This window comes from Chinchilla lanigera, unplaced genomic scaffold, assembly GCF_000276665.1.
Source record: "Chinchilla lanigera isolate Chin_1 unplaced genomic scaffold, ChiLan1.0 scaffold00081, whole genome shotgun sequence".
NCBI lineage: Eukaryota > Metazoa > Chordata > Mammalia > Rodentia > Chinchillidae > Chinchilla > Chinchilla lanigera.
This window is the reverse complement of record NW_004955482.1, coordinates 9,240,519-9,257,670: the sequence shown is the minus strand read 5'-3', so window position 1 is coordinate 9,257,670 and position 17,152 is coordinate 9,240,519. Positions and strand designations below refer to the sequence as shown.

Below are 17,152 nucleotides of genomic sequence, written 5' to 3'. Positions count from 1 at the left end.
GCAGAGTTAAAGAAACTTAGAGGGCACCTATTCAACAGGTGCTGGGTGGGTAACATAAATGCACAAAGTAGAGTAGACATTCTCAGCTCAGTACAGCATGGCGGTGACTGTGGGCCCTGAAATCTCATGCTGGCTAAAGATAGCAGCTCCTGCTCACATTTATACTACTAGTTTCTCTTAGTTGATTGAAAAGAAAGTTTTGTGCTATTATCTGTTTCTTCTTTGTAGGAGAGTCTTTTTTTTGGTCTACGTCTTGTACCCTGAATAACTACTTTTAAGAGTATAATACACAGTATATGAATTATTGTTACTGTTTTATTATAGAATTCTGTTTTATTTTTTTTCATAAAGTAAAAAAATAAAGATCAGCATCAGCTTCTGAAATGTTGGCATGGAAGAATTTTGATCCAAGGTTGTCAGTTCTTCTGTTTCTTTAAGAGATGCCAGAAATCTGGACTTAAATGAAATCTCCCAGTTCTTACATGATCTGGCCCCAGATGAAAGCATAAACAGAACCACACACTTCTGCAAGTCAGAGCAGCCTGCGCCCTGCCCGTGCGTGTGCTCTGACTGAGTTCCATGTCCTTATTTGACTCATGAGGAAACCGAGGCTGGAGAGGGGAAGGGCTTCGATCACACAGCGAGTTTGCTCAGATCCTGAGTGAACCCAGCCTGTGCCCGTTCTCCATCCCCAGCTCAGTGCTGGCCCATCCACGCTGCCTCTGATGTGCTCTTCCAACCTTACAAAGAAGCAAAAATACAGGAGAGGTCCCCACAACAAACTCTCCGAACCACGAGGAGATTGCATTTCTTTTCTCAGGATTCCTCCCTTCTTTCAAGGACAGCAACTGCCCTCCACCACGCAAGCCCCTCCCGGGAGGCCCGAGACTGACCTGGACTGCAGGGGACGGTCGCTGGGGTACATCCATCGGTTTGAGCTGCTACTGACCACGGTGTCCGTCATGGTGCAAGGCTCAGGCGTGTGCTCCTGAAAGACACCAACCCAGACAGGATGTCACCCAGTCTTCAAGGCTCCATCCTCCCCGTCTCTACTCTGTGCGGGAAGCAGAGAAGGGCAGCTTCACCCCGAGTGTCCATTTCCAGATAGGGCATGCTGGGTATCAAGAGGGGACATGTCCTGCTGGTAGTCACAGTCATCTAGTAGCACGAAATGGATTCAAGTCAAGCAACCCTTCCCTTTAATTTAAGTCCTTTCTATTCCCCACCCCCTTTTATTTTGGACCTACATTATCACTGAGTTTCTAAGTTGTCCAGGCTGGGATCCTCCCGCCTCAGCCTCCCAGACAGCTGGGATTACAGGCTGGGGCCACCACACCTGGCTTTTCCACTCAATTTTGATGTGAGGCCTCCCCTCCAGCAGGACACATCTGGAATCTAGGGTCTTCCCATTGGGCTGTCGTCTAACTCATTCACCCTGGCGTATTCCCTGACCCTCTTTCGTACTCTACATCGAAGCCAGCGGAAAATCCTGTTGTGGATCTTCAAAATGGATTGAGAATCTACCCACTGCTTTTGGCCCACTTTGCTGTTCTGCAGATCCAAACTACTAGTCTCCCTGCCTGGCTTCTCTTGGGACCTCCTCCTTCTCTTTCCTGTGCTTTGGATGGACTCTCCCAGATGTCCATGGGTTACAGGCTTGGTCCGCAGGCTGGAATCTTTGGGAGGCACTGTGGATCTTTAAGGGGAGGGGCCCACCCAGGGGTCCCTAGGTCGCTGACAAGCTGCTCTTGAAGGAGCCAGGGGGACCCTGGCTGCATAGTCTGCTTCCTGACTCCTGATGCACGTGGTTTGCCCCTACAAGTGCTCCCACCATGATGTGCTGCCCTTGCAGAGGTCAGGCCACTGGGGCCACCCATGCTTTAATCTGAACCTCCAGACCGAGCCAAAATCAGCCTCTTTCCTTGCTAAGCTGCCTGTATCGGGCATTTCCTGATAGCAATGGGAAGCTGACCACCACGGCCCCTCTCTGTATCTGACTTTGCCCATGACAGTTCCTGCTCCACACAGCAGCCAGGGAGAGCTTGAGAAACACGTGTCACGGTCACAGCTCCGCACGGATAGGCACAGAGCTACCACAGGCGCTGCAGTTCTGCTCCCAGGACTCTCCCGGTGCGGAATGGGAACACAGCGCACAAACTCACACCCAAATGAATGCTCACAGCTGCGTCACTCCTAATAGCCACAAAGTGGAAGCCAGTATCCACCAACTCTGGAATGAATAAACAAGATGGTTTCTCTGTGCACTGAAAATTATTCAACCATAAAAAGAAATAAAGCACTGACACAAAGGTCACGCATTGTACACCTCCATTTACATGAACTGTACAGGATCAATAAACCTGTAAGGGACAAAGAGCAGATCAGCAGTTGCCTAGGACTGCAGGGGACAGGGGCACAGGGTTTCTTTTGGGGGTGATGGAACTGTTTTAAAATGGGCTGTAATAATGGCTGCATGACCCTGAGCACACAGAATGGTCCGCCTGAAAAGGGAAGCCTGTATGATATGTGAATTACACATCTCAAAGCTGAAAAAGCGGTACAACTACTTTGAAAAATGATTTTTTTGACAATATCCACTAAACCTCAGGGGGCACCTAGCCTGTGGCCCAAGAATTTCACCCAGATGTACGAGAAAGAAGAGCTTCTGATCTCAGAGACGGAGGGGCTGTTCATAGCGGCTTTCCCTGTCACAGCTGCAAACGGAAAGCAGCCCGTATGCTTCCGCCGCGGATTGGATAATCAGTCCTGGTTTCTTCATGCCACAATGCTGCTCGGTGATAAGAGACAAACTCCTGATAGCTATAAAAACCTCCATGAATCTCATAGACACTGTGTTTAGGGGAAGAAGCCGCACCCAGGGAGAATACATTATTTGATGGTATTTACATGAAGGTTCAGAACAGGCAAATCTATTTGACAGGGACAGGAATCTGAGCAAATCAGCTGCTCACTTTGGGGCAGGGATTGAGTGGAAAAGACAGGGGGTTTTGATTGGAAGGACCCTGAAGTGGCCTCCACGGGATGAGAACAGCCCATGTCTTGACCTGGGTCGCTAACCGGGTATGGACACATCCTTCCTTTCACCCCCAAAACACTAAGCCAGCCCATGGTACTCTTTTGCTCAAAAGCCTTCTATGGTTCCCCATTGCTTCTGGACTAAAATCTGAACCCCTTAGCACACCTCAGGGGCTCTTTCTTCTCTTTTCTTCCTCTCTCCTCTGATATCCTCTCCCCAGATGTTTCTCCAACATCCTGGGCGCATTCCCAATTGCTCTTCTCTAGCCAGGAGCCCCGTCCCCAGACGCTACCCCTCTGCCACCATGCAAGTCTGTCCTCAGATGTGACCTCCACAAGGGGGCCTCTCTGATCACTTGATTCATTTGCTTATTCATTTTTAGGGCAGTGCTGGGGATGGAACCCAGGACCACACGCATGCCAGGCAAGTGCTCTGCCGCTGAGCTACACGCTCAACCTTTTTTGTTGTTTAACTTGGCTCTTTAAAATAAATTTTACTCTGCATATTTAAGACCTACAGTATGCCATATATATATGTAGATACACAATAAAATGGCTAGTAGAGTAGAACAAATGAACGTATCCATCATCTCCCCTAGCTACCCATTCTCATTGTTGCTTTTGTGGCCAAAGCTGCTATAATTTACTCAGACAGCAAAACTCTTACATGCAACACACCATCATAAACCAGTCTCAGTGTTGTCTGGTAGACCTTCTACTTCTTCATCCTGTATATTTACTACACTCAAGTTAACACAGCTCCTCCTCCATCTCCTCTAACTGGGTTCCCTTTCCTCTAATTCCTTTTTTCTTCATAGTTTTTACCACTAATCACAAAGATGATTTATTTATTTTACATTTGGTTATTGGCTCAGAGTTTGAGTCCCCCTACCAAAATACAAGCCCCCTGCAGACTGTTTGTTTTCTGCTTGATTTCCAGCACCTAGCACGGTGTCTGTGCCTAGGACATAGAAGACTCTTAATATGTGCTGAGTATGTGACTGTCTCTCCATCAACACCCTGCGGTGAACTCAGCCAGTCGGATGTTCTCTTTGGACCTGCCCTTCCCCTCCAGGATCTCACCAATGAAGAAGCTGTGGAGTTTACAAGAAATATTTTTAAAGAAACAGAAAGGGATCGGTGTGTCCAGTGGGTACCGGCCTCCCATCAGGTTTGTTAGGACACAGTCTTGTTTTCTGTGAGGAGAAGCTGAGGAAGAAGTGGGGTGCACATAGTCTCCAAAATCTGCCATGCTCAGAGCTGAACCTCCCGGCATCTGCCACCCACGTGCCCTAGAATTCTATCCGCAGAGTCCAAACTCCCCGTGGAAATCACGCACTCTTTCTCCCTAGCCCGAAGCCAGCCTGGACAACCCTGGTTCTCTAGCCGGGCCACATCGGACACTCAATGCACTTAATGTCCCTGGACTGGACTCCTTGTCCAGTGCTCACCCCAGTCGACTGTGCCTGGGCCAACCTGAGCAATCCAAGCTATGTGTTTGCCTGGAGAAATGGGCCCAGGGTGGGGCCGCGTGTCCTCAGGCAGATCTGAGGCAGGGCGGGAGCACACCTTGGACTGGGTTGCTGGGGGTCTAGAGCTGCCTCACAGCAGGGATCCTCCTGCCCTCTTCCGGCGGAGACACAAGGGGGTTGCAGCCTCCCCAGGGGCAGCCAAAGCCAGTGATGGACGGAGAAGGGCGGGCACAGAGTCCAAAGCACAGCCCTTAGTGTCAAGTGGCACAGCTGTCCTCTGTGGGCTCAGCCTGGGGCCGCATCCTCACCTGCTACCTTTCGAGCACCCCCAGTCCTCAGTACAGCAGGAATCCCCACCTCCAGTTCTGCTTCTAGGGACCCTGACTTCAAGTGACAGGGGCCCCCGGGAGAGTGTGTGCCGTCCTTCGCCATTTCCGATCCAACAGAGCACGACCGGAAGGTGTTCGTCATCCTAAGGGTCTGTAGGGGATACTCTGAGAACCGTAGCAGGCTCTCGGGGAGACGCAGTCCCAGAGAGGGGAAGCCCCACGGTGAACTTGGGCATCTGCAGACCACATACCCTGCCATTGCTCGCTACAGGGAAGCTTCGCCATCACCCACAAGGAGCCTGAGGCCCGGGGTAAGCAACCACTGGTACTGCGATCAGCAGCAAGAGCACTGATGTGAGTGGTGGATAAATGGCATAGGTTTCTGGGTACCCCAGGCTCCTGAGTTTATACCCCAGCTGCAGTCCTGACACACAGCAGCACCTATAAAGCTGCAACTCCATTCCCCTGCTCCTCTTATAGTTTATATAATAATGAGTAATATTTCTCGAGCAACTACTATGTGTCAAATTCTCACCTTCATTATTTGCATTCATCTGCATAATCCTATTTCAAGGCAGATGAGATTATTCTCACGACACAGCTAAGAAAACAGGCTCAGAATGGTTAAGACACCTGCTTGACATCACACAGCTACCAAGTAGCAGAGGTGAGAGTTGAACCTGGCTCCAAAGCCCAGGTGCGTATTCACTCCTCTTGTCCACACCTGTTCACTTCTCCTTGCGCTTTGGATTGCTGGGTTCTGAGGGGTGTCTGGGGGATTGGTGACTGTCCAGTCCCTGCCCTTTGGTCCCTGGCTGCATTCCTGCCTCTCTGCCTCAGAATGAGCAGTGATTCGCCCACCCTGTGCCCTGCTGGGTGGCTCTGAGAGATCACACACCTTGGTTTGTGCAGGGACGGACATAACTGCCCTTCCGGGAAACCAGAGACTACAGCTGCTGTTCCTCATCCGGGCAGTCCCCGCATGCGCACTAAGGAACAATTTCCTTTCGGTACCAAAAGTAACGACAACAATAGAAAGTTCACTACCAAGTCTCTCCGTGTGCTCGGTATCTTGAGCGTTTTATCTCCCTGGATGTTCCCAGGAGCCTCGTCTCATCCCAGCTCAGGTGAGACCGCCGGGTCACAGAGCGGTTCAGCGGGCTGCCCAAGCTCCTGCCTGGAGTCTCCGGATAAGCAACCCCAGGCCCTGAAACCAGTGCCGGTTAGCCGGATGCTGGAACATCCGTATGGGTCAGAGCTGCATTCTCAATCCATGGCAGCCACGGACTGCTCACCAAGGTAAATCGTCAGTGGAAAACAGGGTGGAGGGCGAGGCCCAGAACACCTGAGGCCAAGCTCAGGGAATGCAGCGGCCCGGGAACAGATCTGCACCTGAGCAGCTGTACCGGGCCTGCCTCCATAGCCCGGAGAGGACTGTAAACCTCCCTGCTTCCTAGATTGCTGGGAAGACCCTGTCCTCGCCCTGAAAAATAGAGATTCTGGGCCCTCCATCTCCCCTGATTTTGTGTTCCCTTCTGCCTCCCCAGCTCCCTCTGCCATCATTTGTTAAGGACCAGTACTTCCAACCCCTGGTATCTTCCGGATCTTCCACTAGCTGGAGCTGAATGGATAAAACGGCCCACTGAGTTTAAGAGCCGTGGCAGGTGTGTGAACACCCCAGCGGTGCTGGCTGGGGCGGCAGGGATTTTGCGTGGCACTGCAGGGAACCGGCTTTGTGTGGCACTGCAGCTGCCTGCATAGAGGTCAAAGGCCGCCGTCTGCCTCCCCGCTCCACAGCCTTGGAATTAAATCCCGTGCTTCGCAGCACGGCCAGCGGCTTGGACATCGCCCAGCAGCCCCACATCTCTGTCCCAGCCTTGCCTGGCTCTCCTCCCCTGGGCCCAGCTCATCACTGCTCAATTAGCAATCCAGACACACACGCTGCGAAGGCCCCGTGGGCTGGGAGATGCCGCACACACAGGGCCTCAAACTGGGGAGCGGACGGCAGACGTGATGCACAGGATTCAGGCTGGAAATCTGTTCTGTTTGGCCCATGCAGTATTTTTGAAAAGTAAAACTAAGCCAATATTTTAGAAAGCACAGGCTTTAATAAAACATGCAGACTGCCAGCTAGCTTCCCTGGAAAATCTGGGAGACTCCGAAAATGTTTCCGGAACACCTGCAGTTACTCTGTGGCAAGCTCTGTTCCTGGCACAGGGGCAACGGCAGTCAGACAAAAGACAAAAGTCGCTGTCGTCAAGGAGCCTCCCTTCCAGCGGGGAAGGCAGACAACAGACAGAAATGAAACATGTCAGCTGGTGGTGAGCATCCTGGAGAAAAATAAAACAGGGAAAGAAGTTTGATTTTAATAGATGTCAAGGGGTTTTCATGGAGAGATGATGTTTGATCGAAGACCTAAGGGGGTAGGGGACTGAGCCGTGTGGCTGTCTGAGGCAGAGCATTTTAATGGAGGCCAAAGCAAGTGCAAAGGCCCTGGGATGAGCTGCCTGTCCACCCCCAAGCTCTGCTGCTATTGCACAACCAACCAGCCACATCTGGATGGTTCAGGTTCCTGCATGCTGGCTTCTCCCTGTCCCTTGAGTGGCAGGGACCTCCTCAGCCTCCCCTGAGCCTGGCTATGCCTGGAACAAGAAGGAACCGTGCTTTGTGCTCCAAGCCCCTGCCCAAGGACAGAGCCAGTCCGAGAGGTACTAGAGAGAAGGAACTCTGTGCTCCTGGCCTCGAAACAGAGCATCTCACTGTCACCTCCACATGGTGCTCCTGATGCCACACAGCTGCAGCAGACAGCCTGGCCAAGCTCCTATGTAGGAATAAGCCCACCCAAGATCATCCAAGTCCAGGATCCACCAGAAGAACCACAAAGCTGGATGCAATCCAGTCACCAAACTGACAAACCACAAGGCAAACAATGGTAGTCGTTCTAAGCTGCTGACATGGGGCTGGTTTGTTATGCAGCAAGAACTGACTGACACAGCTGTCTGTTGTGGTTGGAAAATTAGTGCTCTTGATCCAGGTCCTGGGATCCAACCCCATCTCCCTTCTTTGTTTTGAGTGACTCTGGAAAATTTGATATGCCCCTCTGCAATGTGTATATAATTCCTGCTCTTGCAGAGTGGCTGGGAAGAGCTAGGGAGTTAATCTGAAATGCTAAGCATCAGCCAGGAAGGAGGACACAGTCTCCAGTATTGATGGGCAAAGCCAGCCATTTAGACAGGGATCTAAATGATTGGTTTGTTCAGGCCTGAGTGAGGCCTTGCAGGGGATGCAAGGGGCAGACAGCTCTTGCTGTAGTTATCTTGATAGGCTCTTAGGAATAACATTTTCCTCTGGGAAAAGATCCCTTTCCTGGCCTCATTCTGTGTGCCTTGGATGGGGCTCACTCAAACCTGGTCCCCCTCCTGGCCAGTCAGGGTAGTGCATCTCTCAGCTCACTATGATTGGTTCAGGGCTGGGCACATGATCCAGTGTGGGCCAATGAAAGCTTGTCCCATGACTTTTGCAGAATTCTATAGAAAGAGGTATTCTCTTTCCATTGGAGCTGCTAAGCTGGTAGAATAGAAACCTGCAGCTGCAGTTGAGCACTTTTGCCACCACACAGGAAAATCTCACCAAAGGAGAAAAAGCAGAGCTGGGAGATGGAGAAAGACTGATTTCTGACGATGGCGTCAGAATGCCGGATCCAGCCATGCCTGAATCTACCCTGGACATTTCGGCTCGCATGAGTTACTATGCTCCCCCTACCCCTATGCTCTTCTCAAGCCACGTTTGAAATGAATTTCCGCCTCTGCTGCCCTCCTGAGCTTTTCAGCCTCTTCAGGGTGAGACCAAGCTAATCTAGGGCGAACAGGGATGCCAAAGTCACCAGCGTTGTCTGCGGTCTGGAGAACAGTAAGACAGTGACTGCACCCGCCCCCCATACACCTCTCCGTCCTCCACCTCACAGGTCTGTCCCTCAAGCTCCTTAGAGGACAGGAAAGATTTCCAAGCCATCTGAGAGCCTGGGCCTGCTGAGAGCCAGCACTCACAATTAAAATCCTGTGATAATAAACAACATTAATTAAAACCAAAACGAAGTACTTAATAAGACAAACGAGGTGGTATGAAAGTGAGGCTGAGAGAGCTGGCATTAATTAAAAACAAAGAATAAGTTCTTTCGTCTTCTGAAAACAGGCCGTGTGTGTGTGTGCGTGCGTGTGTGTGTGTGTGTGTGTGTGTGTTCTAGAAAAGGCTTAGATTCTGTTAATGCACAAAATGCCAGAGCCGCAGGCTGTGGGGTTGGTTCTCCCTGGGACTCTTCCCAGAGAAGGAAAAATTGCGGGTTCTCTCTGCAGAGGAGCGATGGCAGGCCAGCCCTGCGTACCTGTCTCCACAGTTCCCTTTCCCTGCGGGGACAATCATGGATGTGTGAGGCTGGGTCCCTCAGGGAGGACAATGACAGCAGGCACCCCTGCTAACCCACCAGACCCAGGAGGCCTGTATAAGGATCAGATCTGAAGCTTCCGGAATTGTTTGTTATCATACCAAAATCAGACGCAGCCCGCCTGGGCTTGCTGTGGGCCAGGACCCACCCTCAGAGTCCCTTGTGCAATGTCGCACTCGGCCTTCATAACAATCCTGGAAACAGTACCCTTCACTGCTCAGTTTTAGATTGAGAAACTGCCAGGCATGGTGGTGGCACGCCTGTAATCCCAGCGCTCGGGAAGTTGAGGGGAGGCTGAGGCAGGAGGATTGTTGCAAGTTTGAGACCAGCCTGGGCTACAAAGTGAGCTCAAGGCCAGCCTGAACTGCATAGCAGACCCTGTCTCAAAAAAGGCAAAAAAAAAAAAAAAAGAGAAACTGAAGGCAGAGGGGTAAAGTTATTTGCCTGAGGACACAGAGCTGGTAAGTGACAAGAACCCCAAACTTGTCCCTCCTCTCCCAGATTATGGAGCCCCTCTGAGCCCTGAGTCCACCAAGCTGACCGCAGTAGACATAGTGATCACTGTCAACCCTTCAGGGTTTCCGGCACAGCTGGGCGAATGGCCCACGTCCTTGATAAAGCGGAAACTTGCTCTCCTCTGTTGCTGACTGGGCTTATCTCCGCTCTAGCTACCGCGAGGCAGGTAAGGAAAAGTGGAGAAGCTGGGATTGAGCTCTATTCTCAGGCATGCGCACAAGGCATCCAGGCCTCAAACAGGAAAATGTGATTCAGTGGGTCTACTGCATATTAAAACAAGCCATTTAGCTTAATGGTCTTCTGGCCAACACCCAGGCCCAGGCTGCGGTGAAATTCATTCTGATTAGACCTCAGCTGGCACTGCCTTCGCTGCAGCCTTAAATCACATCACCTTACTGAGGACCACAAGTGTTGCCGTGGTCCCTCCACTGCTCAGAGCAGAGAGGAACATTTATCCCCTTACACTGGCAGTAGCCCTGGTTCTCTTGTGGGAGGGGCATTTTTCACAAATTATCGGTGCTGGACACAGCATTCTGTCCCCCCACAGGGCTGGGGTTGACTCCACAGCCTTTGCACTGAGCTACATCCCCGCCACTTCTTGTTGTTCTGAGACAGGGTCTGGCTAGGTTACTAAATTGCCCAAGCTGGGCTCGAATTTGTGATCTTCCTGCCTCAGCCTCCCAAATATTTTCATTTTCTGGAGAAAGCAGAAGCCCCAGTTGGTCAAGGTCATGCAGTAGGTAGCAGGTACCATCTCCAGGGCTCTGACCCGGGTCTGGTGTAAGTGAGCCTCCTGGCCCTGCCTTGCATTATTTTATGCTGGGGAAAATAAGAGTGATATTGGGGTAAACACAGAAGTTGGTTGTTTTGAGAGGGAAAAGAAGGGCCACAGAGTGGCAGCATTGCATGGTTCAACCCAGCTCGAGAGCTGCGCTGGGAAGCTCCGATTTGCTGCTGCAGATCCATGGCCGTCCACCCTGCTCTGCCCTGGAGGTGGACCCCAGTGGCTGCGTCCACAGCTCCCCTGACCTGTGGCTGCTGGTTGGATTCATCCAGTGGGAGCCCCTGGCAGAAGACTAGAGAAGGCAGGGTGCACTGGGTACCACCCCAGGTCCCTCCTGCTGGGCTCCAGGGGCTGCTGTGACCATCGAGACGGCCGGACAGTCTCTTCTCCTGACCCTCTCCTGCATCCCCTCCTGGGTCATCCAGGCTTAGGGAAGGGGGGGACGCTTCCCAGGTGGCCCAGCTGCATGGGGCTCTATGTGGAGTCCCAGGCCTGTGGCTTCAGAGCCTGAGCTCTTGACCTGTTCTTATCCTGCCCAGGGAGTGTGCACCTCACAGCCCTGCAGGGGTTGGCACCGTGGAAACCCACAGCACCCTTCTTTCTTCCCGTGGGCAATTTCCATCCACGGCCTCATTTCATCCCGAGGTTCTGAAGTTATTTCCGTTTCAGAGACTCCAAGGGGTGAATTGTCCTGCTCAAGGTCACCAGACAGGCACAGTGGAGCCAGGCAGGTTGTGGAATGGACTGTCTCCACTGACACCCATGCTCCTAATCCCTGCCCTGGGCGACCGCTCATGTCACAACCCCTAGCCAGAGCTGGCAGCCACGGGTGAATGGGATGGTAAGGGAGAGTCTGGCTCAAGGCAAGGAATGGCTTCCCAACCATTGGAGCCATCAAAGAGAGAGCATGCGACTTTGAGAGGGGATGAGCTCCTAGCTACTGGAGGTAATCAAGCAGAAGCAACAAAGCCACTATTATAAAGAGTCTCATGTGCTTTCGTGAAACTTCTCCACACTCATTCCTGGACTTGCCTGACTCTCTCATCATCAGACAGAGCCAGTTTCTGGTTCCAGGACAGAAATCTCCAACACTCTGGCCTGCACACTGCATGTTTTCACTTCATCTTTGTGAAGAAGAGACACTTAGGGCCCAGGAAGGGCTCTGGTTGTATTCTCACCTTACACAAAACACACACACGCACCCAGGCGTACACGCACACATGCACACGCCATCCTGGTGTCTGTCCATGGTCCTGGCCCAAAGCTCAGGATGCTGTCCCCCAGCCAGGAGGGCAGGGACCAGAAGCACAGGCTTTGGAGCTGCCCAGACCTGGTCCACCCCAGGTACCCTGCTGAGCTGGGCAGATCACTTGGTGCCCAGAGCCTCGGTTTCCCCTCTCTGTACCACAGGGCTGCAGCAGCACCTGCTCCATCGGGTAGTTTGAGGTTGATGTGAAATGGAGCCATAGGCTGGGTCTAGTCCTGTGCTGGCACAGGGGGCGCCCTCACTAGGTGTCCCTTGGTTCCTCCTGAACCCCCAGCTCCCTGATAACACTTCACCACAAAGCACCAGGCCTCATGTGGCCCACGGCAGCCTGGGGATGTCAACTCTAAGACATTCAAGATGGCTTCAGACAGCACAAACAGCCTCTCTCTCAGCCTCCATGAATAACTGATCTTGGAGACCTGCCCCATCCAGTCCTCTCCCCATCTGGGTCCTCCCAGGCCACTTGGGGGAAGGTGGCAGAGAAGTGAAACCTTGGTCCACCCGGCAGTGCAGTTTACAAAGCCCTTGGGCTTCACGCTCACCAGGGTAGGTGGGCGTCAGGCCCCTCATCCCTGGAGGCAGAGAGGCACTGGGGCTACGGGGTGCTGAATGTCCTCTCCCTGGTTTTAGTGAACTTTGTAGGAATCACCTGTAAGTAATCAGAAAATTACATAGGCTGTCTAACATATACAAAAATGATAGCAAAATGGAAACACAGGCCATGGTTCCTTCCAGACAGAACAACACGGTACATTGTTCAGTGGGTGATCCCTGGTGAGCGTGGGTTTTGCATTTTACAGTCTCCTGGCACTTTCTCTGGGCTTAGCATCTGGCCTTCTTTAGCCAATGAGACATCAACAAAATTGGCACATGAAGACTGAGTGTTTGCCCACTGGAAATGATCCTCTGGAGCACTCCATCCACCATGTCAGAAGTCCAGTCTATGCTGCTAGAGGGGTCATAAGGAAAGACACAAAATCCCCCAGCCGAGAGGCCCAACTAACCGCAGACATGTGACTTAGACTGTCTTGTTCCACCCAAATGACTGTGTTCAGATGAGTGCCCAGGTAAGAATAATAGACCTACTGACTCCCTGAATTGTGGAGTTATGAGCAAAGACAGGTGGCTTCTCATGTTAAGCCACTAGTTTTGGGGGATGGTTGTTATGCAGCAAAGATAGCTAATGCCAGCAATGTGTCATATCTTCTCCTTGCTGCACATGGCCACCCCTCACCCTCCAGGTTCTCTTTCCATGAAGCTGACTTGGATTTAGCCAGTGGCAGTCACCAGGGGAGATGGAGTGAAGGGTAGCAGTAGAACTCAGGGAACTCTTTCTGTGATGTCGTCATGGGCCGACTTCCCCTCACCAGGGGTCACAGCTCTGGTCATCATCCCTCACCTGCGTCTGCATTCCCAGCTCTCTCCTGGCTCTGGCAACGCTCTTCCTCCCTCCCTTCAGGCCGAGGGGTGGTAACAGCTCTCTATTACTGTAGCCCCAGGGTGCTTCACTACCCATGGGTGGTTTTCCTTAATCCCGTTCACGCCTTTGTTCCTTTTCAAAGCTCTCCTTGAATCACACAATTTGAATTGCCATCTGTTTCCTGCTGGTACCCTGATTCGCATGGGCAATGTTAACAGTGCATATTTCCCGTGAAGACAGAAAACAAACATAACCAAGCGGAGTCTCACTTCTGAGGAAAGTTGGATGGAAATCAGAAGTGGGCCCAGAGATGGGGTTCAGGACCACTGACAGTAACACATGGACATTACTCTACCACGGACAGCGACAAGTGGTGTTACCCCTCCACCTCTCCCGTGTGTGTGTGTGTGTGTGTGTGTGTGTGTGTGTGTGTGAGAGAGAGAGAGAGAGAGAGAGAGAGAGAGAGAGAGAGAGAGAGAATCAATAATCGATATGCTTCCTAAAGGTTAGAATTCACCATGTATGATTTGACTCTTCTCCCTGAGGTTCATGTCACTGGAGCCACCAGGATGGTACAGAAGAGCTGGTGTGAGACTCTTTGAAGCCCTGACAATGCTTTTGATGCTCCATTTCACCTCTCAAATCCCAGCTTCAGTCTTCCCTGTCCCATAATGCCATCTGTAGGCATCTGAGCCCTTTTTTCTCTGAATTTCTGCTAGGACTGGAACCTAGAAGCTTGGGGCATGGCCTCTCATAGTGGACAGAACCACTCTGCACAGACTGAAAGTTCCATAGGTGAATGGGGAGGGGACATCTGCTCCTCCTTGTCCTGGTGCCAACACCCCAGCTTTCTGTCAAGGAATTGTCCTAGGGCTGGGTGTAGCTCAGTGGTGGAGCACTTGCCTAGCATGCATGAGGCCTGGGCTTTGATCCCTCCACTCCCTGATCTGGCAATTGGTATATCACCCTCTCCCAGTGATGTATAATTGATTCAAAGTTGGATAAATTCCCTAACCCAAGCCAAGTAGACTCAATTCTGAAACTTGTGTTGGAATCTTAGGAAGGATGTTCTCCGATGTATTGTCCCTGATTGAGCTAATGCCAGAATGAGGAGGAAGCAGAACCAAGAAATGATGGGAGCTCAGTCCTGGTGCTGCTGTTGGCCTCTAGGTCCAGTCTTGCCTCAGCCGTATGAGCCAACAGATGCCCTTTGCACCATTTGAACAAGTTTGCATGAAGTTAGCAATTCGTGTGGTTCTGACTGATGCCGATACAAGGGATACCTGAAAGATACAGTGGATGTTCAAATTGTTTACATCTTTATTATACTAAAAGACTGACTGCCATGTACAATGGGATTAATATTCATTGAGGGGGCTATTTTGAGTATCTTGAGGAGGATTAGTGGTCATGTGTCTTTTACTAAAATAGATTTTTACATTTAAACATTCATCATATTTTTGATCAGCCCTTGCTGATCAAACATGGTAATTTCTGTCAAATAAAAATGTTACAGTATGTCCTCATCCACCTTCCTCACCAGATTTGGCACTGTGCCAATTCAGGCTCTTCCCTAAAATCAAAGTAACTATGAAAGGTAAACTTTTGAAATTGATCCAGGAAATCACGGCAGCCACAACAGGGTAACGAGAGGCACTCACGAAAGAAAACTTGCAAAACTGCTTCAGAAAGTGGCAAGAACAATGGGACTAATGTGTTTAAGATGCTGGGAGGAGGATTAACGGCAATGCATCTTTTACTGTAATAAATTGCTTTAAAAATTTAAACATTTGCTACATTTTTTAATCATACTGCACATACACATGCATGGTAAACACTCATTATATACGGATTCCTTACTTAGAAATGTGTCTGCTACCTAAAGTTTATCGGGAATGCCCAGATCAGTTCATGTGGGGCTTTTGTGGTCATTCACGGTCATGCAGAAAGGCCAAAAAATTTGAGTCACCTAACACACATGTTCCCAGCTGACGTAATGGGAGCTGACTCTCTTACACATGTGTTTATCTCTAGATAAGAGATATACATTCTATATAAAACAATACAATAGCCAAAGCGCAATGTATTATACTGTAATATATAAAACAAGAATAATCAGAAAGAGTTCCTACTTTTGCACTTTCCCTCTCACTAAGGGGAATAGTAATTGGAACAAGTGCTTGGTAGTTTGCTCTCCTATTTTATTTTTCAGAGCGTGGTAGTGGCAGGGGGCAGACAACGAGATCACTGATGCAAAGAGGCAACGTAGGAGGAAAAGAGCCAGGCACAGGCCGAGCATGGTCACTGGGGCTTGTTTCTGGGGCAGCTTCTCCCACAAGAAACCCAAGGTGCATTTCAACCTCGCTGCTGTACCACCAGCTTTGTGGGGCCAGAGGAGGTGAAGCGGAAGAACAGAAACTGTCAGGAGGGAACACATTGGTTTGGAGATTCAGCAGGGATGGAAACTTACAGGAGTCGTCTAGCACACTGCCTTTCTGGGGCCTGAGCAGATACAAGCCAGGGCAGGGTGGAAGATACGTTTATAAGTATAGTTTCTAACGTCCGCAGAACATGCTCAGGACAAAAGGTGTGCAGCAAGCTCGGGTGATTTGGCGGTGGCTGCCAGCGGTTTGTCCCAAGCCAGTTCCATTTCTGCAACAAAATGAGTCATGATAAAGACTGAACTTGAGGGTGTAAGAAGGTCCCCATCTTTCAAAGCTGAGGACGCAGGGCTCCCTCGGTCTTGATTTCCAGCTCTTCCTGGAGGAAGGAAAGGAGAACTCAGAGGTCATCTCCCTCTGAGGGAGCCGTGGAGGCTTTGCTGGTTTGTTTGTGAGCTAACTGGTCTGGTTTCCCAGGGCCATGCTGCCAAGAAGGGAAGCTGGAGTGTCCCTAGCAGGACCCCGTGGCTTTCTCATCCACTTTCTGCACATCTGCGGACACAGAAGCCTTGACCAGAAAAATCAAGCTCGTACAACATAGCCCTACAGCCAGCGGGAAGAGGCATTGTGTTTAGGATGCGAATTCAGAGATAACAGAGAGGGGAGGGGCAGCCAGCTCCTCCCAGGGCCACCACTTCTCCTGGTGCTTCTGGAGACATCCCCAGCATCTCTCCTTAATAATCACCTTTCCTAGGGAGCTGACAGTGTCCAGACTGGACATTTTCTTCACATGAGGTGGCAAACGCCAGATGCTCCACCGTGGCTAGTGCCGGCTCAGTCCTCTGCTAGCTGGGGCCTTGGGCAAGCTCCTTGTCAGAAGAATGGGGTAATAGTTCTACCTTCTTCCACACCTGGGGAGCCAGGTGGCATGAGGCATGTGAGCTCCTAGTACAGTGCTGGCTGGTGCCAACCACCAGCAGCCACCAGCTTTCCTCTTGGAATTATGATCCTTCTGGTACAAAGCCTTCATTGCCAGCCCCAGCCTGGAAGGTTTGAATTGACACCCGTCTCTTCTTTCCGCCATCAGCGTTTCTGACACCCCGGCACCCCTGGACGTGGGAATCTGCGTGCTGAGGGTCCTCAGAGCTCTTACCTGATTCTTACATGGTGAGTGCTCCTGCAGCCCCAGCTGCCTAAAATGATGAGAAGAGGCCAGTCTGGCAGCTGGCAGGGAATGGTGGAGACACTGGCCTATCCCAGGGAAACCCTCATGAACGCCCCCGGCACTTTAACACCCACAAAGATTCACAATAGGAATTTAAGCATCTAGATTTTCTTGCAGCCACAGAAGATGAGAGTTTGAGGGTCTGCTTTACAAACTCCAAAATTGAAAGCCTGTGAGGTGAGATGATACCCCAAAGTCATGCACGTGGCAAGCAACAGCTGTACCCTAGAATCACTCGTGGGGAGCAGTCTCAAATGCCAAGGCCAGGACCCCACTTGAAC

General features: G+C 51.0%; 1 protein-coding gene and 1 long non-coding RNA gene across 11 annotated transcripts in view; one reads left to right on the top strand and one right to left on the bottom strand.

Moving 5' to 3' along the window:
• Positions 1–17,152, bottom strand: part of Rph3a (rabphilin 3A) — a 122,460-nt gene that overhangs the window by 54,926 nt on the left and 50,382 nt on the right. For 3 of the 9 annotated variants that reach the window (XM_013503738.1, XM_005403207.1, XM_005403206.2), the window contains exon 3: positions 894–988. In XM_013503738.1, the coding sequence (XP_013359192.1) occupies positions 894–964 (71 nt within the window). In that variant the 5' untranslated portion in view covers positions 965–988. Of the gene's footprint in view, positions 1–893; positions 989–4,019; positions 4,126–5,735; positions 5,817–13,244; positions 13,702–13,782; positions 13,980–17,152 lie in introns of those variants that run through there. The other 6 variants (XM_005403203.2, XM_005403202.2, XM_005403200.1 and 3 more) reach the window with 5 other exon arrangements.
• LOC106146523 lies at positions 5,836–8,927 on the top strand. 2 transcript variants are annotated; one of them, XR_001230997.1, is made up of 2 exons: positions 5,836–5,964; positions 6,385–8,927. It is a non-coding gene; the product is annotated as an uncharacterized LOC106146523 (long non-coding RNA). The 2 variants fall into 2 exon arrangements; XR_001230996.1 differs by having other exon boundaries at positions 5,884–6,136.